This window comes from Myotis yumanensis, unplaced genomic scaffold, assembly GCF_028538775.1.
Source record: "Myotis yumanensis isolate MYYU_CA2020_CCGP unplaced genomic scaffold, mMyoYum1.0.hap1 SCAF_8, whole genome shotgun sequence".
NCBI classification, from domain to species: Eukaryota; Metazoa; Chordata; class Mammalia; order Chiroptera; family Vespertilionidae; genus Myotis; species Myotis yumanensis.
In genome coordinates, this window is record NW_027223759.1 from 15,664,646 (window position 1) to 15,691,649 (window position 27,004).

Below are 27,004 nucleotides of genomic sequence, written 5' to 3' on the forward strand. Positions count from 1 at the left end.
AAATGTATCTATTTAGTTCATTTTTATTTTTATTTTTATTTTTTTGTTAATCCTCACCTGAGGATATTTTTTTCATTGATTTTTAGAGAGAGTGGAGGGGGAGAGACAGAGAGAGAGAAACATCAATGTGTGAGAGACACATTGATTGGTTGCCCCCCACATGAGCCATGACCAGGGCCAGGGATCAAGCCCACAACCGAGGCACATGCCCTTGACCAGAATAAAACCCCCGGGACCCTTCAGTCTGTAGGCTGATGCTCTATCCACTGAGCCAAACTGGCTAGCGTTTGAATGTGTTGTTGTTTTTTAAAGATATATTTTATTGATTTTTTTACAGAGAGGAGGGGAGAGGGACAGAGAGTTAGAAACATCTATGAGAGAGAAACATCGATGAGCTGCCTCCTGCACACCCTCTACTGGGGATGTGCCCACAACCAAGGTACATGCCCTTGACCGGAATTGAACATGGGACCTTTCAGGCCATAGGCCAATGCTCTATCCACTGAGCCAAACCGGTCAGGGCTGAATGTTTTTAATAAGCATTTTTTATGTGAAAGTGGTGGTGGCTGGATTTCAGAAGCAAATGACACTAATTCTATTTTGCGTAAAGTTGGGAAAGTCACAGAGTGATTCCCATTGGTATTACTCCCTTCATATTGCTAGAAGTCTCTTGAGTGTGTACTTCCAGAGTCATACCTATGAAATTACATCTGAGCACACAACCTTTTTGAAGGCAATCAATAAATATTTTCTCAGTGAAACAATGGATGTCAGTATTTTTCAGGGGGAGACGACTGGCATTTGAGTGAGAAATTAGTTGGTGATCTCTGAGTTACAGAATGTTTAACAACACTAGACTCCAGGGCTCACATCTCAAGTCTCCGTACTATCCTCCCTGACTCTTCTAAATGCCTGGGGAAGAGGGCAGTCATTGAGAATCATTAATATCAGTAAATCCGTGATACATAAATGAAAGGGAATATAAAGTATATCTAGGGAGGTCAAATCATACTGTTTTAAAAAATGTTTTCTTGACCAGGTGTGTGCCTCATGTTTACAAATTCAGAACAACTGTATTTAGAGCTGTTATCTCAATAAGGACGTTAGGATGGAAAGAAATATTTTTAGAATGGGAAAATGTTAAGTTGATGAACATATAGGTAGCAAATAGGTCCCAAAATGACATAGAGTTTATCCAATTGATAAAAAAGACTCCCTCTATTGGAACAAAATAGAGGAAGATATTATATAAGGGGGTGGGGGCAGCTAATTTAACGAGAGCTTACTTTGCCAGACAATATTCTGAGCACTTCATGTATGTTACCTCATCTAGTGCTCATAGTAACCTATGGGGTGATATTACTCACATCTTACAAATAATAAAATTCTCTGAGAGAGATAATACAACTTGCCTAAACCACAGATATTCGAGGAGCTATGCTAAGATTTAACTGGATTCAGTACATTTAACTGAATTTACTTTCTATAATGTTGGTTCTAAAAAGCTACCAATGTGTTTCGTCTCTCCTTTTGCCTTCACAAGGCCTTTCAGCCAAGTCATTCTGTTATGGAGGATATATGAAATCTTATGCTAACCAACAAACTAACCTTCTTAATTAAATAACATATAATGAACAATGCATCTCCCCAAATCAGGGAAGAGGAGGTATGCCTTAACACAAAGGCCCAATTTGTCATGCCAGCCATAAATCACTAACAACCTTTTGAGCACATTACAGAAACTATCTTCAGGGAAGGAGGTTGACTCCAGCAACCAGATGTTCTGGTTCAACCATAAAAACTGGACCTTCACTTGCCCGCTTTGAAAATAATCATCAGAATGGACTGTGCTAACTTATACACAGAGAACTTTCAACCCTCCTCCCCCCTCATTTATTTGTTCTGCTTTCCCTGTTCCTCCTGCTAAGAACCCTAGCCTGCACTGAGATGTTAAGATGGCCTTTGGGATGAGAGTCCCCATCTTCTCAGGTGGCTGGCACTTGAATAAATTGCTTTCCTTCTTACCAGCACCTGTCTTGGGGGTTTGGCTTTCATTGCGGCAGGCAGCCATACCTGTATTCGGTTACAATTCCACTTAAAACTTTTCAAGTAGATTTCCAAATCCAGGTGTTTTCTTTTTGTTGGTAAAATGTTTCAACAATTGGACGACTGCATTGTTAATAAACTGTTCCTTCATTTAAGGCAGCGGCTCTCAACCTGTGGGTCTCGACCCCGTTGGGGGTCGAATGACCCTTTCACAGGGGCTGCCTAAGACCATCAGAAAACACATATATAATTACATATTGTTTTTGTGATTAATCACTATGCTTTAATTATGTTCAATTTGTAACAATGAAATTGGGGGTCACCACAACATGAGGAACTGTATTAAAGGGTCACGGCATTAGGAAGATTGAGAACCACTGATTTAAGGTGACACTAGAGGGTCTAAAATTTGATTGGAATATTTAGTGATTATGGCCACCATATACTGCATCCTTTTGAAAATACCTTAAAATCCTGGCAAAGCCCACACTTAATTAAACACCATCATCCACTTTCTCTGTGCTTGAACCTAGGCCACTAAAACCTTCTAGAAAGGCTGATACACAAAAAATCAGAAGGTATCCCTATAAATTCATGATCAGTAACTGAAATGGGTCCTCAACACTACTAGCAGGCTCACCATATTTCTCTAGCTAGTTCTATTTTTCACTCTGAAGAGGGTATTTCAAACTTTCCTTACTCTCCTTCAACACTGGCATCCCCCATTTATTCACATCTTTTCCCCTTATTGTTATGTAAGGAAATGCAAGTCTTCAGAAGAGAGCTTTTGTAATTTTCTACCAGTAGAGCTGAACCCATGCCCATCCTTTCCTCTTTTCTTCCTGATACAATGGAGGAAGCAACTCTCCTGTTGGGATGGGAAAGCCTATCTTTCCATGTGCTTTGGCACCCATATCCTTATACTTTCTCACAGATCCTGTGCAGTTAATTATATGGTCCATACCTACAATCTATCCCTCCTTACTAAATCCTTTTTCTAGTTCTTAAAATATGCTCCAGCATTTTCATCCTAATAACAACAACAATTAATAATCTCCAAATATCTCACCTGACCCCAATATGCCCTTCCCCTACTCCTTCCCCACCCTTTCTCTCCAATTAATATTCACAGCCAAACTCAGGAAAGAGTTGCCTGCCATCGGTATCTTTACGTCCTCATTTCCATTTACTCCTCTGGCATCACCTCCACACGAGTCCATTAATGGCCCTTACAAAATAACCTCCATATCATGTTCAGGGGGCACTCTTTGACCTTACTCATATTTTCCCTCCAAGTAGCCTTGGGCCTACTTCCTCCTACTTGAAGTTCTTTCTCTCAGCTTCTGTGATGCTTGCCTTATGAGCTGTTTCCTTTGTAGGTGTTCATTTTCAGTTGCCTTTGAAGGCTCTTCCCTTCCTATTTCACCTTTAAGTTCTGTAATATTTTTCTCAGGTTTCTGTCCTAGGATCTCTTCCTGTCTTACTGTCTACTCTCTCTCCCTCAATGATCTCATCCACTTCCATGGACTTTAATACCACCTGGATGAAAATTACTCCATATTTATGTTGAGCCTAGACCCATTTCAGAAGGGTAAATTGATATTATCTAATACTAAACCATGGCAACAAGCTTACCTGTATATGTGCAACTGTTTTCCCAAAAGCTTTTCTTTGTTTAACGTAGTCCCTGGTTTCTTCAAACATGAATTCACTGGCTGAAACTGCTATCTCGGCAATCAAAAGCCTTTCCTATAACCCAGAAATTAGGTCTTAAACGAGTGATTTTCACATGATTTAAATGACAATAAATCTCATAAGTAATCTTTATAAAACTCCAATTAACTTAGTTCTTAACTTTTTTATAAGAATATTTTGACATATCTGTAATAGCTCCCTAAAGCAAACCCTTTATTTTTATGATTGATTCTCTTTACTATATATAGTTATATATGTAATTTATTAAACTCCCTCTTCTTTCTATGTATCTATGAGAAAAGAAATTCTGAAGTTGTTGATTTTCATCTATTGATCTCTGAACAGCACATATCCTGCAATACCCGTGGAAAATAACATTTTAAAGTACATAGGTTAAATTCTGCCTATTAGTGTAAAAGCGTCCACAGTCAGTTAAATTTCATCTTGCTGGTGATTTTCATATTCCACTTCTGTGCCAGTGTTCCTAGCCCTGGTCTCAGTTTCATGTTTAGCCCATGCTGTGGCAGTTACTAGGCAGGTGCAGCCTCTTATGTAAGACTCAATGATCACTCAGCAACCACACTCCAAAAACACAGGTGTGAGGGCAGATCCTATGTGGCTAAAACTATTTCCTCTGAACTTAACATTTCCCTTTTAGATTCCCAGGTATTATTAAAAATCAACAACAAAAAACTACCTATGTTTTGGCTGATATTTCTTTGCAAAGGGATATAAATTCTTTTTTTTTTCCCCTTCAGCATGTGAGTGAGAAGAGGGCATAATCTACCCAGAAGGAACTTGGGATTGAAGTATACACGTAGACAGCCAAAGAAAGGCAATGGAAATTACGCATCACCTTCTTCTCTGAAAACCTGAGGCATGCCAGATTTTATTCCACGTTGCCCCTATCCTGAGGAGGGGGCTGTTAGGCCCCTTGGAGAGGGAATCACCTTGGTTGAGATAAAATGCCTTTTTAAAAAATCTTTTATCCTACTCTATTCTTCCATTTTATTCCACTCTCTGCTTCAGTTTAAATGTTTGCCTATTGATCTGTCATTAATTCACTAATCCTGTTTTCTACTGTACTCAGACTCTATATTCATTCAATGGAGAGATACAAATTCTTGACTTGTGGTTCAGAAGTTAAAATCATTCCAAGAAGGAATCAAAGAACTGAAATATCTATTTTCCCTATTCACTTATAAGCTCTGAATGAATATCCCCAAATTTAGTTATTTATTTATGTGGCCTACAAAATTCATATTTTCTTTTTACTTTAAGTTACAGTCAAATGATTGGCTATATCACAACTTCTGTATACATGTATTTATGTAGTTCTATATTATTCTATTCTATTTAACACTTCTCACCTGTGGAAGCTCTTGCATGAGGTAATAGAAGCCTTTATTCTCTTCTCCAAGCAGGGCGTTAGCTGGCAACCGTACGTCTTCAAAGAATAATTCTGCAGTGTCCTAAGAGATCATACAACTAAGTACAAAATTATTTCATTTAAATCTCACAATAACTTGATGCGATTATTTCCATTAAACAAACAAACAAACAAACAAAAACAACAAACCAACTGGGAGCCAAGTTGGTATAGTTAATGAATACAACTAGTAAGTGGTAAAACAGGGATGCAAACACAGGTTCAACTAATTCCAAAACTTCTGGCTTTTCCAGTGCAATACACCATCATTCTAGCTCCAATACCGTCAGATCTGTGGGTACTGAGGACTAAGGGTTTCTAATGCACATTAAATAAAATGTTTTTCATTTCAGCAACAAAAAATTACCAATTAGCAAAGAATAGAAAATTTTTCTGTTCTTAGTTCTTCATTTTCTTTAATCAATTTCATAAATAGGAGGCCTATTATCATTTAGTTAATTTTGCCATTTCTAAAGCAGATATTTAAAATATCCTGATTCACTTTTATTGCCGACCACTAGGAGGAGGTAAAGTTGCATGAACGGTGGAAAAAAATCTCCATTATCTTTTTTGAAAAGTATATTTTAGGAATTCAGCATTGGAAGGTATGATTGTGCTTTATGCAGTTCTCTATATAAGGCATAATCGAGTAAATTCAATAATTTATAAATAATAATTTATTAATACAAATTGAGTAATCTCAATTATTACCTAAATATGATTCATAGTATGACTTACCTGGGCTTTCATTCCCATTTTATGTAGCTTTCGTCCCTTGATAAATCCTTTCATTCCATCTTCCACCAGAAAAAGGCTAATGCCATGGGCAGGGGAGCGAGCTTCACGATTTGTGACTGCTACTACTATCACGACATCACTTAGCCACCCATTGGTAATGAACACCTGGAAAACCCAAAGGACACTGTGATGCTCCACACTTATCCACGTCCATGTGCAAGTCACGATGAGGGGAAAGCATATTCAGGAAGACTAAACCAGACAAGGTATGTTTTTAACTCTATATTTCATCCATACTTTATAACTCTACTAGAGGCCTGGGGCACGAAATTGTGCATCAGTGAGGTCCCTTGGCCTGGCCTGTGGGATCGAGCCAAAACCAGCTCTCTGACATCCCCTGAGGGATCCTGGATTGCGAGAGGGTGCAGGCCAGGCCAAGGGATCCCACCAGTGCAAGATCGGGGCCTGGGAGGGACCTCTGGAGGGCTCCAGAGCTTGTCCAACCCTGTCTTGCTCAGTCCCGATCGACCGGACCCCAGCAGCAAGCTAACATACCGGTTGAAGCATCTGCTCTCTCGTGGTCAGTACACCTCATAGTGACTGGTTGGCTGGTCAACTGTCTGCCCCCGGTGGTCAGTGCAAGTCATAGCGAGTGGCTGAGCAGCCTTAGCATATCATTAGCATATTTCACTTTGATTAGTTGAACGGCCAACCAGACTACTGGACACTTAGCATATTAGGCTTTTATCATATAGGATATTCTATCTGAAGCATTGATTTAAACACAGAGGTTATTAAATAGTAGAAGGAAAATAGCCCAATGCTTCAAAGAAAGAAGCCTATGCAGGCCTTACAGGAAATGAACATCTTTTCTTAACACTCAGTCCACAACAAATATTTACGGAGTTTATATTAGACAGTTTTAGGTAAACAAATCTTGTCATCAGTGACATTAGATTCTAAGGGAAATATTTACCCTGGAGCCTGTGTGTAACCTTACTTGGAGAAGCTTTTCAATTTTATCGTAGGTTGATGGGCTGTCAGAAGGATTGAAGGGCTCTCAAATTCGATCAACGGTATCTTTTTCTCCTAAGATCTTTTGAAACTCTTCCTGATAATACAGGAAAGAGTTTTCCCCAGTTTCTCATCAACATCAAATTCATTGCTATAGTTAGTCCTATATTTGAACAATGTGAGCCTTACCTTCCCCTTTTCTGGTTTGATGAGAGTTGTTTGGAATCAAAAACAGTATTTTCTATATGAGTGAGGGGGTGTGCAAAATGAAACACAGAAATGGAACAGATCTTATATAATATAAATGTTGCAAAATTCTGTTTCCAAAACACAACAACTCAATTCCTGTGTGAACTCAAATAATCTCAGTTCCTGTGTGAGCCTCCCTAGATATAATCAATAATCAATAGTCTTTGAGACACTGTCACCCATGGCATCACTCTGGAGAGAAGGGCTATGAATGCCCCTCTATACACACCTTGCTGCCATTAAGAATCCAGTCACTTCCATCCTTTTTAGCATGTGTTCTTACTCCTTGCAAATCACTGGAATTGGGGGGAAAAAAACATGATAAAATTTCATTAGCTAATAAAAATTGAATTATGCCAATGTTGTTAGGTAAGTATGAATATAACATGATAATTCAAACTGGTTACACAATTATAAAAATTGTTCTTTAGTATGAAAAATGCTCACACAAATGCATTAAAATCATATCTGATATATGCTTAATCATTTATACAAATAAATATGTGATTAAAAAATACATAAACTAGCCAGATATTATAGAGCACAACAAGGCGCAATGAGCATTCTAGATCCCTATATTGGCCTCAGGTGACTTTTCAAGGCCCACCATATCCCTGAGATCATTTGCCATACTGTTTTTGCTTCTATTCACCTTGCTTCTTTTCCCTATCTCTATTGATCAGAAGCTTAGCTACTTAAAAGACTGTTTCAAATGCCACTTTCCTTAACAAGCCACCTCTCAAAGTAGACTATTTTTCTAAATATAAAATAATTTATATTTTTAATAATATAAACAAATATTCATGATTAATACTTGAAAAATACAGACAATATTCTAGACAAAGGAGAAATTGATTTTTTAAAATATATATTTCATTGATTTATTACAGAGAGGAAGGGAGAGAGAGAGAGAGTTAGAAACATCAATGAGAGAGAAACATCGATCAGCTGCCTCCTGCACACCTCCCACTGGGGATGTGCCTGCAACCAAGGTACATGCCCTTGACCGGAATCGAACCTGGGACCTTTCAGTCCGCAGGCTGATGCTCTATCCACTGAGCCAAACCGGTTATGGCAAGGAAAAATTGATTTAATAAATAATTTTGCTTCCTGGGATGAACATTTAAAAAAATATATTCTTTCAGTATTTCTCCAGGAAAACAGATACACACATATATGCATTTTGATAAAAACAGTACCATATATGACTTTGATCTCTTGATAATATCTAATGTTTTTCTATAAGATACATTTTATTAGCAGCATAGAATTTCATCCTAAGGATTTACAATGTTTTTTTTTTTTTTTTTTAAAAAAAACAAGCTCTTCTTGTTGAATGTTTAGGTAGCTTCCAGTTCCAAATATCCTATAATGACTAATGACCTCAAAGAGGGCAGGTCCTAATCCCTGGAATCTGCAAGTGTTACATTATATGGAAAACGGGTGTTGCAGTTATGTAACATGAGATGGGGATTACCTAGCTGGACACCAAATGAAATCACAAATGTTCTAATGAGAGAGACGCAGAGCGGAGAGCCAACATGACTACAGAAGCAGAGATTGGAGCTATATGGCAAGGCAAGGAAAGCCATCAGCCACCAGAAGTTGGAAGAGGCAAGAGGTGGATTCTCTACAGAAGGATCACACTATCTCTATATTTTACAGAGATGATGATGGCAGTCAAGTAAGAAAATCAGCATGAAAGCATATAAAATGTTAAAGTACAAATGTACATAATTATACATAATGGAGTTTCCTATGTATGCGGAAGGGGAAAGGGCCAGGGATTTTTAGCAAACGCAACCTTTTTCTGTGAAAGCCAAATCACAGCAAGAAAACAGAGTGGCCTGCATCTCTGAAAGCAGGTGAAATGAACCATGTCCCATCTTCTTTACTCTTTCCCTCCCATATGCTTTTGCTTTATTTCTCACCGTAATTCCTCAAAACTTTAATCTTCTTCATGTGCGGCTTTTCTCCATTCTTGCATTCTCTTGCCCACATGGCCCCTTTTCTTATCTCTAAATAAACAAGCTGATTGACTATTTTTCCATTACTCTCACAAACTTCCAAAAAACACTGCCTCTTTTTTTCCTCCATTCTTATTCTCACTTTCCTTCAGAATTAATAATCATAGATAAGGACAGATAATCTAAATAAACAAGAATCAAGCAAGCCTTTGTTTGTATGAGTTCAGTTGGAGCTAAATTAAGATCTCTCATTTTGTGTTGCCTCTAACATGAGGTAGGTTGGAATTGGAACATAGAAAGTATGATGCATCACAATACTGGGCCGTCAGCCAGTTATCTTAGAGAATTATCTTAAAAGCAAAGGAAGAAGATTCAATTACTACTTCTGTGTGTCACATTGTTAGGCAAAAGAAATAGTCAAAATCCTTTTATTTTGGTAAAATTAAGTATCAGTATTGGCTTATAATTATAGATTTATATCTGAGAAAAATAAATACAATTTAGGCATATTGCCAAATGACACTACGAATATTGACATTTAAAAATAGCCCTGGCTGTGTGTCTCAATTTGTTGGAGCGTCATTCCATACACCAAAAGGTTGTGGGTTTGATTCTCAGTCAGGGCACATACTTAGGTTGTAGGGTCTATCACCGAGTCAGAGCACGTATGGGAGGCAGCTGATCTGATCGATGTTTCTTTTTCACATCGATGTTTCTCTCTCGCCCTTCCTCTCTCTAAAAACCAATAAAAACATATCTTCAGGTGAGGATTAAAAATAAATAAAAATAAACAGCATTATCAAAAGAGAAAATTTAAAATATTACAGCCTGAGCTTGGCAGAAACAAGTCTTAGATGTTCCATTCTGCTTTGCCACACCTTTACGCTCTTCCTCTGCATTGCCTGTTTCCCATTGGCCTCTATGTCGCCACTCTCTTTAACATAAAACATATCCCTTACCATGCCGGCTTGTCAAACTACTGTCCCCTCTCTACACTTCCTTTTACTGCCCAACAGAAAAAGATTAGTCTCTATTCTCTGTCTGTTTCTCAATACCCATATCACACCTTCCAAAGTGACTTCTGCCCTTCCTCTACTGAAATCACAACCAAAGATAACCAGTAGCTTCCCATGACCTTTTCTCAGCTCTCAACCTCTTTGTGGCCTTGACATTACTAACTCCTCACTCCTATCCTACTGTCTTTTCAAACTCACTTCCTCTTGTGCTCATGACAGAACACTTGGCTAGATTTCCTTCAAAATCAATCCTCTCTGTTGCCACATTTATTTATTTATTTATTTTACAGGTTCTAGGCAAACATAATATCCAAGCTTTCCACCCTTTTGTTTTACTCCTTAAAATCTGGTTCCACCATGTGGAAGCTTTTTTCTCCTCGTTCTTGAATAACTGGTTATATTTCATTTACTAGATCTCAGTGTAAATATAGCAACTTTTTTTTTTCCTGTCAATCTCACCCAAGGGTATTTTTTTTTTCCCCATTAGCTTTTTAGAGAGAATAGAAAGGAAGGGGAGAGGCATGCAAGAGAGATTGATTGCCTCCCATACGTCCCCCGACCGACCCTGCAACCAAGGTATGTGCCCTTGACCAAAATCAAACTCGAGACCCTTCAATCTGTAGGTAGATGCTCTAACCACTGAGCAACTGACTAGCGCAATATAACGACTTTCTATAGGCTATCTCTAGCATTTCTGGCTCTAACATAATAAAAGTGCTTCTAATATCTAAGTTTGTTTTTCCCTTCCCTACCAAGCACACATGCACCATTAGTCTCTAGCATACTACCTTGTTTTCCTCATAGTATTTAGTAGTTATCACAATTTATAATTGTGAATATATCTGTGTATTTGTTTCTTACCTCAATAAGGACATAGGCTGCATCTGTTTTGTTCACCACTATATACATGGCAACCTAAGGGGTCTTACTAAGTAACTGTCCAATGACTGAGTAAATAAACGTATTCATTTTTATGAATGGCTTTTAAAACCTACTGCCACTCCAGACTGTATCCAGAGTTCCAAATCCGTATTTTAAGAACCTGCTGAAAATTTCCCACTACCTGTAAAATTCATTATGCCCCAAATTCAACTCACATCCTACCATTTTATTTGCATTGCATTATGTAAATAAGATCTCAAGTACAGCAGATATTACAATCAGCTTTGTAGCTATCTACACTAATAAAAGACAAAGAGGCTAATTGACTATACCTTTGCTGTGCCCCAAGACACGCTCACCAGCCAATCAGAGCGACTATATGCAAATTAACCCAACCAAGATGGCGGCCGGCAGCCACAGAGCTGAAGCAAGCAGGAGGCTTGGTTGCCTGGGCGATGGAGGAAGCCAAGCTTCCTGCCTGCCCTGAGCTGGCTGCGGCCTCCGCTCATGGCAACAAAGTTTCAATTATAGAAGACAAATATATCCCATATACCTGCTTCCAGCCAGCCTCCACTGGGAGCTTGGGTTGCTGGGGGCCGTGGCCAGCCTGCAAACAGCCATCAGCCCCTCACCCAGGATGGCCACATCCTCATGGGGTGAGGATCCCCCTGGGGGGCTTGGCCAGCCTGCAAACAGCCATCAGCCCCTCACCCAGGATGGCCAGGCACTCCTATATAATAAAAGGGTAATATGCAAATTGACTCTAACAGCAGAACGACTGGGAATGACTGGTCACTATGACACACACTAACCACCAGGGGGCAGATGCTCAATGCAGGAGCTGCCCCCTGGTGGTCAGTGCGCTCCCACAGGGGGAGCTCTGCTCAGCCACAGCCAGGCTGACGGCTGCCAGTACTGCGGTGGTGGTGGGCGCCTCTCCCGCCTCCTCAGCAGCGCTAAGGATGTCCGACTGCAGCTCAGGCCTGCTCCCCGCTGGCAAGTGGACATCCCCCAAGGGCTCTGAGGCTGCCAGAGGGATGTTTGACTGCCAGCTTAGGCTCAATCTCCTGGGGAGCGGGCCTAAGCCACCAGGTGGTCATCCCCTGAGGGGTCCCAGACTGTGAGAGGGCACAGGTCGGGCTGAGGGACACCCCCCAGTGCATAAATTTTTGTGCACCGGGCCTCTAGTGTGTGTATAAGGTCTTATTTTCCTATTGGAGTTTGAAGTTACTTGAAGGTGTGAATTACACTGTGTTCATCTTTGTATTCCTCCTAGCATATTGCTCAGAGTTTTGTATAAAGCAAGTAGAAAATATTTTGCTTCCTAGACTTCAAAACCAACCGACTGATCATTTACCTTCCAGCCCCAGGCTCTGTCATTGCTATCGCACCAATACATTTCCCTGCAGTCATCCGGGGAATGAAGTTCTTAATCTGTTCTTCTGTGCCATAGTTTGCAATATAGGGCATGACGATATCTGAATGAAGACTGAAACCTGGGCCTGTACAATTCGAATATGCTCTTAAAAAAAAAAAAAAAAAAAAGAAGAGAATTTAAAGCACAGAATAGTTATTTTGTTCTGTTTTTAGTTTCTCTGATTTTCAATTAAAACAACAACATAATGTTAAAGGGCTTAGTTTTATATTACCCCGTCTCCTCCCAAACCAATAAAGTTCCTGAAGGTTTTCTTAGTTTTTACTATTCTTTTCATTTCTGGTTCTAACATAATAAAAGTACTTTAATGAGGCTCAATGAACACATTTAGTGAATTAAAAGATAAAACATTAAAAATATTAATCACTTACAACTGTATTCTCTAACACAGCAACTATTTTCATTTTGTCAAATTACCTTTATCATAACAATAGATTCTAATATAGCTACAGTCATGGCATGAATTTTGCACTTAGCTGTCTTTTTAAATTATAGGAAAAAAAATCTCATTTTTTTACATAGTTGTTGTAATAATAATCTTCAATAGCTACAAAATATTACAAATTGTTTATGTACTACAATTTACCTTTTTTATTCTTTCACTGCCAGACATTTAGAGTGCTTCCAAATTTGGGGATTATGATCAAACATGATTAATTATTTCTCTACATATCTGATATATTTTTCCATTACATTATTTCCTTAGGTTAAATTCCCCATAGTGGCATCCTAGATCAAAGAGTATAAATGTTTTCATTTTTTATATGTATCCATATTTTTAATCCGCCAAACATATATTGTTCTACTTTATAATGCCACCAAGAGTATATGAGTGTTCTACTTTCACTGCAACTTTGTTAGCATTGGGTATGACAATTTTTTGTTTTTACTAACTTTTGTAGATACTCCCAGTTAATTTAATTTACATTTGATGGTAGTAAGGATGAACTTTTTTGTTTTGTTTTGTTATTTTTCTTATAATGTCTTTATGTGTTTTTTAAAATCTTTATTGTTGAGACTATTACAGATATCCCTCTTTTTTTCCCCATTGCCCCCCTCCATCTGCTTCCCGCCCTACCCCAGGCCTTCACCACCCTATTGTCTGTGTCCAGAGGTAATGCATATACATATATATGCATATATATGCATATAAGATCGTTGTTTAATCTCTTCCCACCCCCAGCCCCTTCTCTCTGAGAATCATCAGTCTGTTCCATTTCCATGCCTCTGATTCTATTTTATTCACCAATTTATTCTGTTCATTAAATTTCTTATTCGTTTATTTTGATTTTTAGATTCAATTGTTGATAGGTATGTATTTGTTGCCATTTTGTTGTTCATATTTTTAATCTTTTTCTTTTTCTTCTTTTTCCTCTTCCTCTTCCTAAAGAATGCCCTTCAACATTTCATATAATACTGATTTGGTGGTGATGAACTCCTTTAGCTTTTTCTTGTCTGTGAAGCTCTTTATCTGACTTTCCATTCTAAATTATAGCTTTGCTGGGTAGGATAATCTTGGTTGTAGGTCCTTGCTATTCATCACTTTGAATATTTCTTGCCACTACCTTCTGGGCTGATTTCTATTGAGAAATCAGCTGACAGTCGTATGGTCATTCCCATGTAGATAATTAACTGCTTTTCTCTTACTGCTTTTAAGATTTTGTCTTTAGCCCTTGGCATTTTAATTATGATGTGTCTTGGTGTGGTTCTCTTGGGATTCCTCTTGTTTGGGACTCTCTGTGCTTCCTGGACTTGTAAGTCTATTTCTTTCACCAGGTAGGGGAAGTTTTCTGTCATTATTTCTTCAAATAGGTTTTCAATATCTTGCTCTCTCTCTTCTTCTGGCACCCCCATAATATGGATATTGGTACGCTTGAAATTGTCCCAGAGGCTCCTTACACTATCTTCATATTTTTTTTATTCTTTTTGCTCTTCTGGTTGGGTGTTTTTTTGCTTCCTCATATTTCAAATCATTGATTTGATTCTCAGAACCCTCTACTCTACTGTTGAATCCCTACATATTATTCTTTATTCCAATCAGTGTATACTTAATTTCTCACTGGTCCTTTTCCATTTTTTTTGAAGGTTTCTAGAAGATTCTTGAATAACCATGTTTTTCAACTTTGTATCCAGTAGTTTGCTTTCTTCCATTTGTTTTATTTGTGACATGTTTCTTTGTCTCTGCATTTTGGCTGCTTCCCTGTGTTTGTTTCAATGTATTGGGTAGAGCTATTATGTCTCCTTGAGTTGGTAGAGTGGCCTTGTGTAGTAGGTATAGGCCTTGTATAGGTGTAGTAGGTATAGTAGGTATAGTATATATAGTAGGTATATATATATATAGTAGGTATATATAGTAGGTATAGTAGGTATAGGCCTTGTATAGGGCCCAGTGGCTCAGCCTCCCCAGGCACTCTAGCTGGGAGTTCTAGGTGCACCCTTTTGTGGGCTGTGAGCACAGTCTTGTTGTAGTTGAGACTTGATTGCTGTGGGTGTCCCTGGGAGGAATTGACCTCCAGGCCAACTGGCTGTAAGGACCAGCTGCTACTACAGTGGGAGAGCTGCTGTGCAGGAGACACCCCTATGGAGCAGGACTTGCTTTAGTGGGGCTTTGGTGCTCATTGAGTCTGCCCCTTGAGTGTGTTGCTTATGGATGTGTAGAGTTGTAATCTGATATGGTCTGACACTGACCACTGGGTACACTGGCTCTTGTATCTCCAGGGAAGTACAAAGTCAGCCACTGCCTGGAGCCACCCAGCAGGAGCTACAGAGAGATCTGCAGATTCTTCCTCTTTGTATCAGGTTTAGAAGTGCCCAGATGAGGCCCAGCTGTGAAGCAAGGCAGGCTGGTGCTGGTGCCAGGTCTTGGGCCTTTTATTGATAGGTTTGTGGCTCCCTGACCCAGCTGCAGCTTGCTTGAGATTTTAGCCTGAGCAAGGACAGGCCATTCATATGCAACAACTGCTGCACACAGCTTGGGTGTGGTTATAAACTGGATGAGGTGGGGGTCTTAGGGAATCACTGGGGCAGGGCAAACAGAAATGGCTGCCAGTCATCCCTGCCATCGGGGAGGTCCCAGCACAGGAACAATGATCCCTGCGAGCACCTCCATCTGGGAGAAAGCCACCCCCGAGTTCCTGCCCCGATGCCAGACAATCCAGTCCCTCTTCATATGTGTCTGTGTTCCCCAGAGCCTCAGAGGAAGCAGGACCTTGTAAGTTCAGTTCGTGGTGCCAGCCTTTTAAGAGGAATAGCTGGGTCTCCAGCAGCCTCTGTTTCACTGAGCCCCAATCTGCACTGGTTTTTACAGCCCGTAGGGACTTCTTTTCCCAGCTCTGGGACCTGGGCTGGGGTTCAGGTGTGGGTTTGGAACCCCTTGCTTCCCTGGGTGGCCTCCGCAGAGAGGATCTCCCTCCCAATTAACAAAGCAGCTCATGTGGGTGCTGGAGCAGCCCTCTCTGGTCTCCGCACCTCCAACCAGTTTCAGTGTGCTTTCTTCTTTACTTGTCTAGTGCTTTACTTCTTTACTTCCATTCAGCCAGCTTTTCAGCAGTTCTGGATGATAGTTGTTCTGTATTTTAGTTGTAATTTTGATGTGGTTGTGGGAGGCAGCGAGTACAGGTATTTGTTTACCTCTGCCACCATTTTCCTACTGGTCCTTGAGCTTTTTTTCACCTAAGAAAAAAAGCCTATTTGCATTTCTTTTTTGCTGAATTGTTGGTTTAAATCTTTTGCCCATTTATCAACCAAAAATACTTGTATTGTAAACTTTTAGTATATTTGATGGAAATATTTTCCCACTCTTCTATTTTCTTTCAAATATCTTTTAAAAGAGATAAAAATAACCAAATGGGTCAATTAGAAATGAAACTCTCTCTTTAATTTTCAACAGCACCCATTTAAAGAACATAAAAGCAAATTGTCCTACCTTCCCCCATTTAAAAACTGTGCAAGAATATGTGGGCAGTATAGACCTTCACATTTTACATTGAATTTTCAATCTCAGAAAAAGATTAGAACGCATTCCTTATCATTTCAGAAAAGTGAGCAATGTGCTTACAAACAAGACTTAACGTCAAGGGTCCCCGTACTTACTGCTCCTCCCAAACCACAGCTGCGGAGTACAAGTCCCCACCAATGCCGCCATGCTGCTCCGCTATGTTGACTCCGAGCAGTCCTTGTTTTCCGGCTTTTTCCCAAAGCTCCCTGCTCACTTCTCCAGCTTTCTCCCATCTGCAAATAAGAAACGTTTGAAAATCAGAAAAGCTTTTTTTCATATGATTTTAAAAAGTGACCACTGAAATTCATGAACAATTTTGTGCAGAAATGCTCTTTTAATTTAAGGTAATTTTGTTGGCGTCATCCATACCCTTCTATTTGCATCTAACTTGTTTTTTTATTTCTCCTTGTTCTCTTCTTTACTTCTTCATTTTTGCCACTTTTTTTCACCTGCTCCCCCTCTCCTTACTGAAAGGTTAATATGGTGGTATGCAGGCAGGCTAAATAGCCATCTCAGATGGTGGATAGAGAAAAATGGAATTTATTTAAGGGAAGGGGATGTGGGAAAGGATATCCAAAGGGAAGGGCTGCACAACACGGAGCCCAGGGACATTGGGTCGATGATGGCAGTACCCAGGAGCTGGAGTTTCATCCTATGTGCAGTCACTGGGAAACTGTTGTCAGGGGGTTTGCCGGCTGAGGTGGTGGGCTGGGAATGCGGATGGAATGCAGGTGTGAGATCGGGTGTCTTTAGGACACTTTCAATTCCTTATATGGTCTGGCTCCTGGTGTCCAGCAAGCTTTTCCTGGCCTTTGGTGGAACGTTTACAAATGGCCATTAAGGATTATATTGCCCTATAGTCCTAACACCTACTATTTATTGGGCCTGCAAATTGCATCCAGGGATATTCATGGGTGTAGTCTCTCTCAGCTGGTACCCTTAGGTGGTTGTGTAAATAATCATGGAATTTGCCCAACCTGCCCTGTAAAGGCAACTGCCTCCTGTATATTTCCTTAAAGTGCTAAATTGTGGGATAAGCACATATAAGGGCTGACAGTTTAAGTAGGAAAGCAGAGGAGAGAAGCACCTTGCAGCATAGCTCTGTCAAGTGAATTTCTGAAAGGGTTAAAAGTTTGCCTAAGATTGTGCAACCTCTGATTTTCTTTTTTAAAAATGGGAATGGGTCCTAGCTTGTTTGGTTCAGTGGATAGAGCATCGGCCTGTGGACTGAAGGGCCCTAGGTTCAGTTCTGATCAAGGACACATGTCCAGGTTGCAGGCTCCATCCTCAGTAGGGGGCGTGCTGGAGGCAGCTGATCAATGATTCTCTCTCTCCCTTCTCTGAAATCAATTTAAAAAAATGAGAATGGCATGATGAGGAAAGATATGGCCAGCTGGAGGTATTTAAAGAACTGAGATTTTTTTAAAAAAAAGTGGTAGTTAGGTATAGTTAGTAAGATATGGGCTATTTAAAGATACTAATTAAAAGTAAATACAGATCAGATACCTCAAGAAACTTTAAAGGAAAGAGTTGATTATCATGTGTTTTTTTGGAGTGTTTTGTATACTGCCTAAATATTTTTACTATCAACTCCAACTTGTCAACTTCTATCATTTTTACTGTAAGTTCTCACCAACCATTTTCTGGAACGGAATTTAAAAGAGTAAAAAAAGGAACAAAAAACTGTCTTAGAGAGAAGTATACTACATTTCTTTTGTCTTTAAACATTTAATTAGCTTATTTTTACCTTTACAAACATTTGAAGCATCAATTTAAACTTCGGAGCATAACTACTTTATGATTTAAAGAGTGAAAACTCTAGCTCTTTCAGATATCATTGAGATTGGAATATTTACATTTAAATGCCTAACTGCAGGTAAATATTTGTCCTTTGGGAAGAGGCCCTGGTGAAAGCGGCCTGTGGCAAACCGCCAACGACAATGTTAGGTCCTGGATATCTGACTGTACTGCCAGTGCCACCACATCTTAAAAATACTGCATCATCATCATCATCATCATGCTCAGTCAATACTCGCTAAGCTCTTTAGGACAGCAGTGGCATGAGAAAGATTTAAGAGAACAGTTACTTGGTAAATTACAGAGGTAGAAAAAGTAATTCCTAGATGAAATGGGCTTAGGAAACAAGTTATGGAGGGAAAGGAAGGGCCCTTGAAGTTTGGAGTGAGGAAGCTAATGGTAAAGTGCCTGGGGAGTGGGGGGAGAGGGGAAAGTGAGGGAGGGGGAGAGCACCTGCTCCCAGGAGAGAGAGCAACCAAAGACTAGTTACGTGTGGCACCAGAGTTTAGTTAGTTTTGGTCAGTCTTACCAAAAACTTAATAGAGGCTATTTCTAAATAATTTTAAAAAACCACTCTAATTGTAAGAAAGTATTGGCATTGAGTAAATTTTGTAAACACAGCAAAATCCTATTTTAATAGAAATGACAACTTTTGGTCAATGAGGTTACCCATCCAGTAATAAAAATATTTTGAGGTAGCCTGTTGGCTACTAAGATTTGCATTATGCTGGCCTTTGAGCTTTTACGCATTTTAATTCATTCATGAAGCAGAAAAAGAAAGACTATGGAATGGACTAATATTTTATTGTCACTTCACCGGTTTTCCAAAATATTAGTCTTAGATTGATTTGAGATTTTCACATTTAAAAAAACTGAGATATAATTGACATATAACATTATATTAGCTTCAGGTGTACAACATAATTCATTGTATATATTGCAAAATGATTACCACAATAAGTTTAGTTTACATTTGCCCCCATACATAGTTACAATTTTTTTTCTTGTGATGAGGACTTTTAAGATCAATTTTCAAATATGCACTACAGTAGTATTAACTATAGTCACCACACTGTACATCACATCTCCATGATTTATTTTATACCTAGAAATTCATATCTTTTGACCAACAACCCTTCTTATTTTAGAATTGTATATTTTAAATTTCATTGACAAAGCTGTGAACTAGCTTAAAAATCCTGTAATCTTACAGCACTATACTGAAAACAGTAAAAAAAGGTTTATAAAGCCCTAAGCACGACATTTTTTTTTTTTATAGAACAACACACAGCATTCTATGAAATAGTTCTTATTTTACTCCTAGGATGCATTAGTTTAAAGAAAAATGTGCCACTTACTCTGTGTGATAAGGAACCACTTCTTCTTGAAAAAACTTCCTTACACTTTCCCGGAAAATGTCATGATCTGAAGAGAAGATTCTTCTAATTCCTATATCTGTTAATTTTTTAGCAGAAGAAGTTTCTAGACGATGCTCCCCTCCGGAATGAGAACATCTTAAAAAAATATATGAATATATATATACATTAAGAAAATTAAGTAAATTGCTACCCTTCGTGCCCAAATTAATGTCATAAAACAATATGGAAAAATCTTGATCTTTTTTCCTCCAGAGACACTTTAGAGACAGGGAGAGTCTGAAATTTGACAAACCTGCTCAAATTTGAGCATCATCACTTTTGAGAGGATCGACCTTACCTGGATGAGATTAAGAAGTAATTTACCCTTGTTTAATGATCTCTTCACTTCCCAATTCATAAAGAGGAAATCACTTCTACAACTAACTACATGTGTAAGTTAAGGTAAAATAGTGTTGTCAACGATGTAGATTAAATTACATAAGATTCAAATATTACAATAAAATAATACTGTTAAGTCTTCATGTCATGTACAATGTTTACAATAATGCAACTCTCTCCAAATTAATATTTTATCCAGAATCATATAATTTCAAATGGCAGGTATCCTCCTATCTAATAAAAGAGAAATATGGTAATTAGCCGTACATCTGCTACCTTTCCCATTGGCTAATCAGGGTGATATGCAAATTAACTGACAGCCAAGATGGAGGCCGGCAGCCAGGCAGCTTGAAGCGAACAGGGAGGCTTGCTTGCTCCAGTGACTGCAGACTTCAACGTTACCCGCCTGACTTGCCGGCCTCTCAGCTGCAACTCTAAGCAACTATGTTGCAAATATAGAAGCTAAACAAAACCCCAGAAACCTGCGTTAGTCAGCCCGGCTTCAGCCAGCCAGACCGCAACATTGTATCAAATATAGAAGGTAAACAAAGCAGCAGAGGCCTCAGAGCTAAAGCTGGCCCAGAATAAAAAAAGAAAGAAAAGAAGGAGTGGTTGGGAGCTTCAGTCACCCACCAGCCTGAAAACGGCCCTCAGCCCCTCAACCAGACTGGCCAGGCACCCCAGTGGGGACCCCCACTCTGATCCAGGACACCCTTCAGGGCAAACCAGCCAGCCCCCACCCGTGCACCAGGCCTCTATTCTATATAGTAAAAGGGTAATATGCCTCCCGGCACTGGGATCAGCAGAGCCACGAGGCCTCCCAGCACCGGGATCAGCATGACAGGGGGCAGCGCCCAAACCCCCTGATCACTCTGCAGCTCTGTGTGTGACAGGGGGCGGGGCCACAACCTCCTTATCCGCCCTGCTCTGTTCGTGACAGGGGAAGGCGCCCCAACCCCCTGATCGGCCCTGCTCTGTGCCTGATAGGGGGGAGCTCCCCAACCCCCTGATCGCCCTGCGGCTCTGTGTGTGACAGTGGCGGCGCCCCAACCCCCTGATCAGCCCTGCTCTGTGTGTGACAGGGTGCGGTGCCCCAACACCCCCACCCTCACGGGCCCTGCTCTGTGTGTGACGGGGTAGAGCCATAACGTCCCTATCGGCCCTGCCCTGAGTGTGACAGTGGCGGCGCCCCAACCCCCTGATCCGCCCTGCTCTGAGTGTGACAGGGGATGGTGCCCCAACTTCCCTATCGGCCCTACTTTGTGAGTGACAGGGGGGAGCTCCTCAACCCCCTGATGGGCCCTGCTCTGTGCGTGACAGGGGGTGGCGCTGCAACTTCCCTATCAATCCTGCCTTGAGTGTGACAGGGGGCGGTGCCCCAACCCCCCAATCGGCTGTACCCTGAGCATGACTAGGCGTGGCATCACAACCTCCCGATCTGCCCTGCTCTGTGCATGACAGGGGGCAGCGCCCCAACTCCCCAATTGGCCCTGCTCTGAGCCCGACCAGAGGCTGCACCTAGGGATTAGGCCTGCCCTCTGCCACCCAGGAGCAGGCCTAAGCCAGCAGGTCATTATCTCCTGAGGGGTCCCAGACTGCGAGAGGGCACAGAATGGGCTGAGGGACCCCCTCTCCTCCCCGAGTGCACAAATTTTTGTGCACCAGGCCTCTAGTATAAGATATAAATGATGTTGATACTACTGCTACATTAGAGAGCCAATTTGGGTGTAAATCTAAATCAAAATGCCCACCAACCTTTATAAGGATTATTATGGAATTACTCAAGGTCTTCAGAAACTGATCCTTCCCTCCCTCCTCCCCCTATACTAAGCTTAAAATCAGATGCTATGTAGTTCCTTTAGTTCAATGGTCTTCAGATTTCCCCCTCCCCCACAAAGTACTCTTAAAAAGAGTATTTTTGAAAATATATGTATCACTTTCTACATTTTCAAGCTCCCATCTTAAAACCATTTGATCATATATTCAAATATTGCCAAAGGACGTTTTCCTATTTTGCACAAATTCCTGTTTTGGGTTTCTCTCTTCCTTAGCTGGACCCTGCTTTTTTCAGTCTCTGTCCAGAAAAGACAGTCTTGTTGATTGGCAATGAACTTGTTTCAATCTTTTATTTTCCTCCTTCCCCAAATGGATTATTTTGTTATACTTTATGTATCTTTGCTTAATGCTATAGACTGAATTGTGTCGCCACCCAAATTCATATGTTGGAACTCTTACTCCCAATGTGATGGTATTTGGAGATAGGCTTTGAGGAGGTAATTTTAGTTCAGAGAGGTCATTAGGGTGGGGCCCTAACCCAAGAGGATTGATGGCCTTGTAAGAGGAAGAGAAAGATCTCTCTCTGTACAAAAGCCCCAAGGGAAGGCCATATGATGACATAGGGAGAAGGCAGCCATCTACAAGCCAGAAAGAAAGTCCTTCCTAATATTTGAATTGGCCAGCATGTTGGTCTTGGACTATATTCAGCCTCTAGAATAATTGAGAACTAAATTTCTGTTGTTTAAGCCACCCAGTCTATGGTATTTTGTTATAGCAGCCTCAGCTGACTAACACACTTAACATACATTTTGTTTTAGGTTTGTCTTTTATATGCTTTAGTTTGTTAATGCAATCTGAGATGACTTTTAAGTGGTAACCTTTAGTTGTGAAGATTTAATACTACAATTTCTATACTTGGTCTGCCTTTTGTCTTCATAAAAAATGTTCTGACTAGGGAACTCATATGCATATATGCATAGCCCATGGACACAGACAATAGTGTGGTGAAAGCCTGGTAGGAGCAGGTGTGGTGGGGAGGGGGCCAATGGGAAAAAGAAAAAAAAGGGGGGGGACATCTGTAATACTTTCAACAATAAAGATAAATTTAAAAAATGTGTGGGATACAACAGTGAGTAAAACAAAGATCCCTGTCTTCAGGCTTACTTTCTAGAAGGGGAGACTGAATAATAGTAAATGATCAATAAATGAAAGAAGCAAATTATATAATACTAGAGGCCCAGTGCATGAAATTCATGCACAGGGTGGGGGTCCTTTCAGCTTGGCCTGCAACCTCTCGCAATCTGGGACCCCTCAGGGGATGTCCGACTGCCGGTTTAGGCCCGATCCCTGAGGGAACGGGCCTAAACCGGCAGTCGGACATCCCTCTGGCAATCCGGGACTGCTGGCTCCTAACTGCTTGCCTGCCTGCCTGCTTGATTGCCCCTATCCACTCTGCCTGTCTACCTGATTGCCCCTAACCACTTGCCTGCCTGCCTGACCGCCCCTAACCACTTGCCTGCCTGCCTGATTGCCCCTAACTGCTCACCTGCCTCCCTGATCACTCCTAACCACCTCTGTCTTGGCCCCCGCCACAGCGGCTTTGTCTGGAAGTACGTCTGGAATGACGTCCAGAAGGTTGTTCGGCTGCCCGGTCTAATTAGCATATTATGCTTTTATTATTATAGATATTAGAAGGTAATAAGGGCTATGGAAAAGAAAAGTAGAGCAAGGGTCAGACTGTGTGTGTCTGGACAAGGCAAAAACAAAGGTTGCAGTGTGAAAGTGCAGTGAGGGTAAATTAGAAAAATAGATTTGAGCAAATGCTTAAAGATGCTAGATTTAGCCAAGCAGATTGCGGGCATAAACCAATGTTTGACCAAGAATAAAATTAGAGCAAAGGGTGAAGCAAGATGATATTTGATGGGTTCTTGATAGATCAAGGAGGCTAAGTGTGGATGGAGTGAACAGAGTGACCAGAGCAATAGATGAAGTCAGAGGTAACGGGACCAGGATATGCAGGACCCTTGCAGACCATTGTCATGTTGCATCAAATAGACTAAAAGTACTTGATCCCATAATTAAAAATGACTGGTTCCAATTTCTTGCTAGTAGAAATAAAATTATAATGAGCCATATAGGTTTTCCTTATTTGGGATTTTTCCTGGCTGGGGGGGGGGGGGCGGTGGGAGGGGGGGGGGGGTGGGGAGATGTGCTGAGATGAGGGAACTGTTGCTTTAGGACACTGAATCATTTGTTTTAAATAATTAGTAAGTAAAAGAGCAGAATTTACATTCAAGTCTGCGTGGATCTTAAAATTTTTATTTCCCGTGCTATGTTAAGGAAACCTTTGGAATATATATATTGGGGGGGGGGGGGGCGGTAATTTCTGAGTAAAATACACCAGGACACAGAAAAGTGAAAGAAGTGCCAGAGGGAATATGCAGAGGGAATAAATCAAAACATTAGGCAGCAAGTTAGTTGGAACGTCCATTTCTTAAAGACCAAGGAACCTGTATTGCATACATTGGCCCCTGTTACCCTAATTTATCTGTCCTAATAGCCTCCTGAACAGCGCATCCTCAGGGAATCCAGTTTATCCCATGAATGGGTTTTACGTGTCAGGCAGCTTCTGATCTTATAATCACGACCTTAAGAGTCACAAAGCCACTTAGTCTCCACTAATTGCTCTGCGGTCTCGTGAATGAAAGCATTTGCTAGTCATCTCAGGGCGGTATCCTTGTCTGATGGGGCCGTGGCCAGGAAAGTCTTCCTGGAGAGGCTGGTGCAGGTCAGTGCTCTCTCCGGCCCTGCGAGTGCGAGCCCCCCCGGGCTCCCCGTGGCCGTGGGCCTCCGCTGCAGCCGCGATTCTGAAGCCAAAGGTCGCAGCCCAAGTTCAGCGCCAGGGTGTGTGGGGCAAGGGGGCACCCCCGGACCCCGCGTGCGGTGCCCACCGCAGAACCTGAGCCGCCGGGATGGAGCGAGAGAGTGGGGGTTGGCGAACCCCCCCTTTCGGCTTTCCCACGCTCAAGTGAGTGCTACCCTCTCCCCGACCCCACGCCCGGCCCGGCCCAGCCCTGGGCCGTGGCTGCCACCCTCGCGCGCCGCCCGGTTCCTAGTCCCCAGGAAGGTGGGTGTCGCCGCCCGGCCCCGCAGCCTCCCGGCCCGGGCCCCGCCGTCTCCCGGCCCGGACGGCAGGACAGCGGGCACTCACCTCGCGGACCGCGGCGGACACGGAGCGCACCGGCCGCCCCACAAGCGCAGGGACCCACGGAGGAGGCGGGAGGCCATGGCTGGGACAGCGAAGAATGACTGGGGCGAAGGACAGGGCGAGCTGGCGGCTCGGGGTGGGGCTGGGGGGCGGGGAGGCCCGTCCCACCGAGGCGTCCGGGCGTCCTTCCTTCCGCGTCTGGAGGCTGCGGCCGGGATCCCCGAGGCCCCCGTGGGCGGAGTTTGCGAGGTTGCAACAGGCGTTACAAGCAAAACGGTTTCTTCCCCCCCCCCCCCCCCCCCCCCCCCGCAGCGTTCTTACTCGCTCTGAGCAGTTGTTCTTTTTGGAATTCTTGAACCGCTTTGAGACACGCGTGCAGCAGACCCACACACAAACCCACAAAAGTTGCGTTTTGTTTTGCTCACATTGAAAATTGCTTTACTCGCATAGACAACTATGCACAACTATTTTAAAAGAATTGGGCCGTTATCATTTTTTTTTTTCCTGGCAAAAATTAGTAACCACTTCCTCGGAAAAAAAATTAAAATATGCTCAATATGCAAATAAACCTCTTTAGTTCCGTTCTACAATAGTATTTGATTTGCATTCATGTCTTGCCATTTTCTCTTTCCTCAAGTTATCCAATACTGTTGGATAATCTACATTTAAATTGAATGAAGTTTGAGCAACTGACATTTATGGGGTTGGTTTTTTGATACTAGCACATCTCTGAACTTTAAAAAGTTTGCAGAGTGGATTTAAAGACTGTCAGGCCATTTTAATAATTAAGGACAATTATCAAGAGCCTGAAAGGGTGCAAGCGAAAAACAGAATTTGTGTTAGAAATTAAGAACTAGCCCTGGCCGGTTTGGCTCAGTGGATAGAGCGTCGGCCTGGGGACTGAAGGGTCCCGGGTTCGATTCCGGCCAAGGGCACATGCTGGGGTTGCAGGCTCGGTCCCCAGTGGGGGGCGTGCAGGAGGCAGGATTGATGATTCTCTCTCATCATTGATGTTTCTGTCTCTCTCTCCTTCTTCCTTCCTCTCTGAAACCAATAAAGAAATATATTTTTTTAAAAAACTAACAACTAACCAAATGCAGGATATAAACAAGTGAAGAAAAGAGTAAGATTCATTCCAAATAGTAGCATGTGATTATTGGTTGACAGGGGCTGCTCACGGACCCCCAGGCAGGCTTGCTAGAATTCTGGACCTGCTGGCTGGCGGTCCTAATAGCTCCACCATTAGGAATGTACGCCAGGGTATGTACTGGCTTCTTGGGCCCAATGGGGATAATAAAATACTACTTTGTTGTGTCTCTGTGTGATCTGAGAATCCCTACAGCAGCTGCTCTTGTTGAATGAGAATATCTGATGATGAGGTCCAGGATTCTGTATAGTAAACATGTCTCACAGGTGATTTTTTTTTTTTTTTTTTTTGCAGGCCTAATGCATTCAGTTTATTTTTCTTGTATAAAAACACGTGGTGGCCAACGCTGGAGCCCGGGTCCTCTGCATGGAGATGCTCCCATGGAGCTTGACTAGGAGGTCAGTGAATTCCTGACATGGAAACTTGGTCTCTATGGAGGTGTGTGAGTGACATAGATGCAGATCTTGGAAGTGGCACAAAAGGTGGCCTTGGCAAAGTTGCCCAAGGTGGCAGTGCAGCCTCCTTCATACCAGCCATCCTCGCCAGCTTATTGGGCCAAGGGGCCCAGATGATGACCAGCGTGCCTGAGAGGGTAGGAACGAGGTGCACCAGCTCAGAGATGCAATGGCCTGTCACCTTGCCAGGGATGGCATGGGGTGTGTGAATCTCGATCTCCAGGAGCCTCGCCACCCAGCATCTATGGAGGGGAGGTATCATGGCCCCACACGGTGGTTACTATCTCTTTGGAGCACTTAACACCTAGACTAATATGGGCCCTTACAGTTCCTGAGGGCAACAGTTGCCTTGAATTTGTTTCAGTGGCCAGCTCAGGTCTGCTTTTGCATGGGCCT

General features: G+C 41.7%; 1 protein-coding gene and 1 non-coding gene across 2 annotated transcripts in view; both read right to left on the bottom strand.

Annotated features, from left to right (window-relative positions):
- ACADL (acyl-CoA dehydrogenase long chain) overlaps nt 1-25,142 on the bottom strand; it is a 37,478-nt gene extending 12,336 nt beyond the window's left edge. Inside the window, exons 1-8 of the mRNA XM_070422052.1 lie at nt 25,010-25,142; nt 19,624-19,779; nt 16,564-16,701; nt 12,394-12,558; nt 7,401-7,467; nt 5,909-6,073; nt 5,112-5,213; nt 3,682-3,795 (exon numbers count right to left, since the gene is read on the bottom strand). Of these exons, the coding sequence (XP_070278153.1) occupies nt 3,682-3,795; nt 5,112-5,213; nt 5,909-6,073; nt 7,401-7,467; nt 12,394-12,558; nt 16,564-16,701; nt 19,624-19,779; nt 25,010-25,086 (984 nt within the window). The 5' untranslated portion in view covers nt 25,087-25,142. The remainder of the gene's footprint in view (nt 1-3,681; nt 3,796-5,111; nt 5,214-5,908; nt 6,074-7,400; nt 7,468-12,393; nt 12,559-16,563; nt 16,702-19,623; nt 19,780-25,009) is intronic.
- On the bottom strand, nt 4,555-4,698 carry LOC139015885 (small nucleolar RNA SNORA67). Its single transcript, XR_011472535.1, has one exon. It is a non-coding gene; the product is annotated as a small nucleolar RNA SNORA67 (small nucleolar RNA).
- Nucleotides 25,143-27,004: the final 1,862 nt, after the last annotated feature.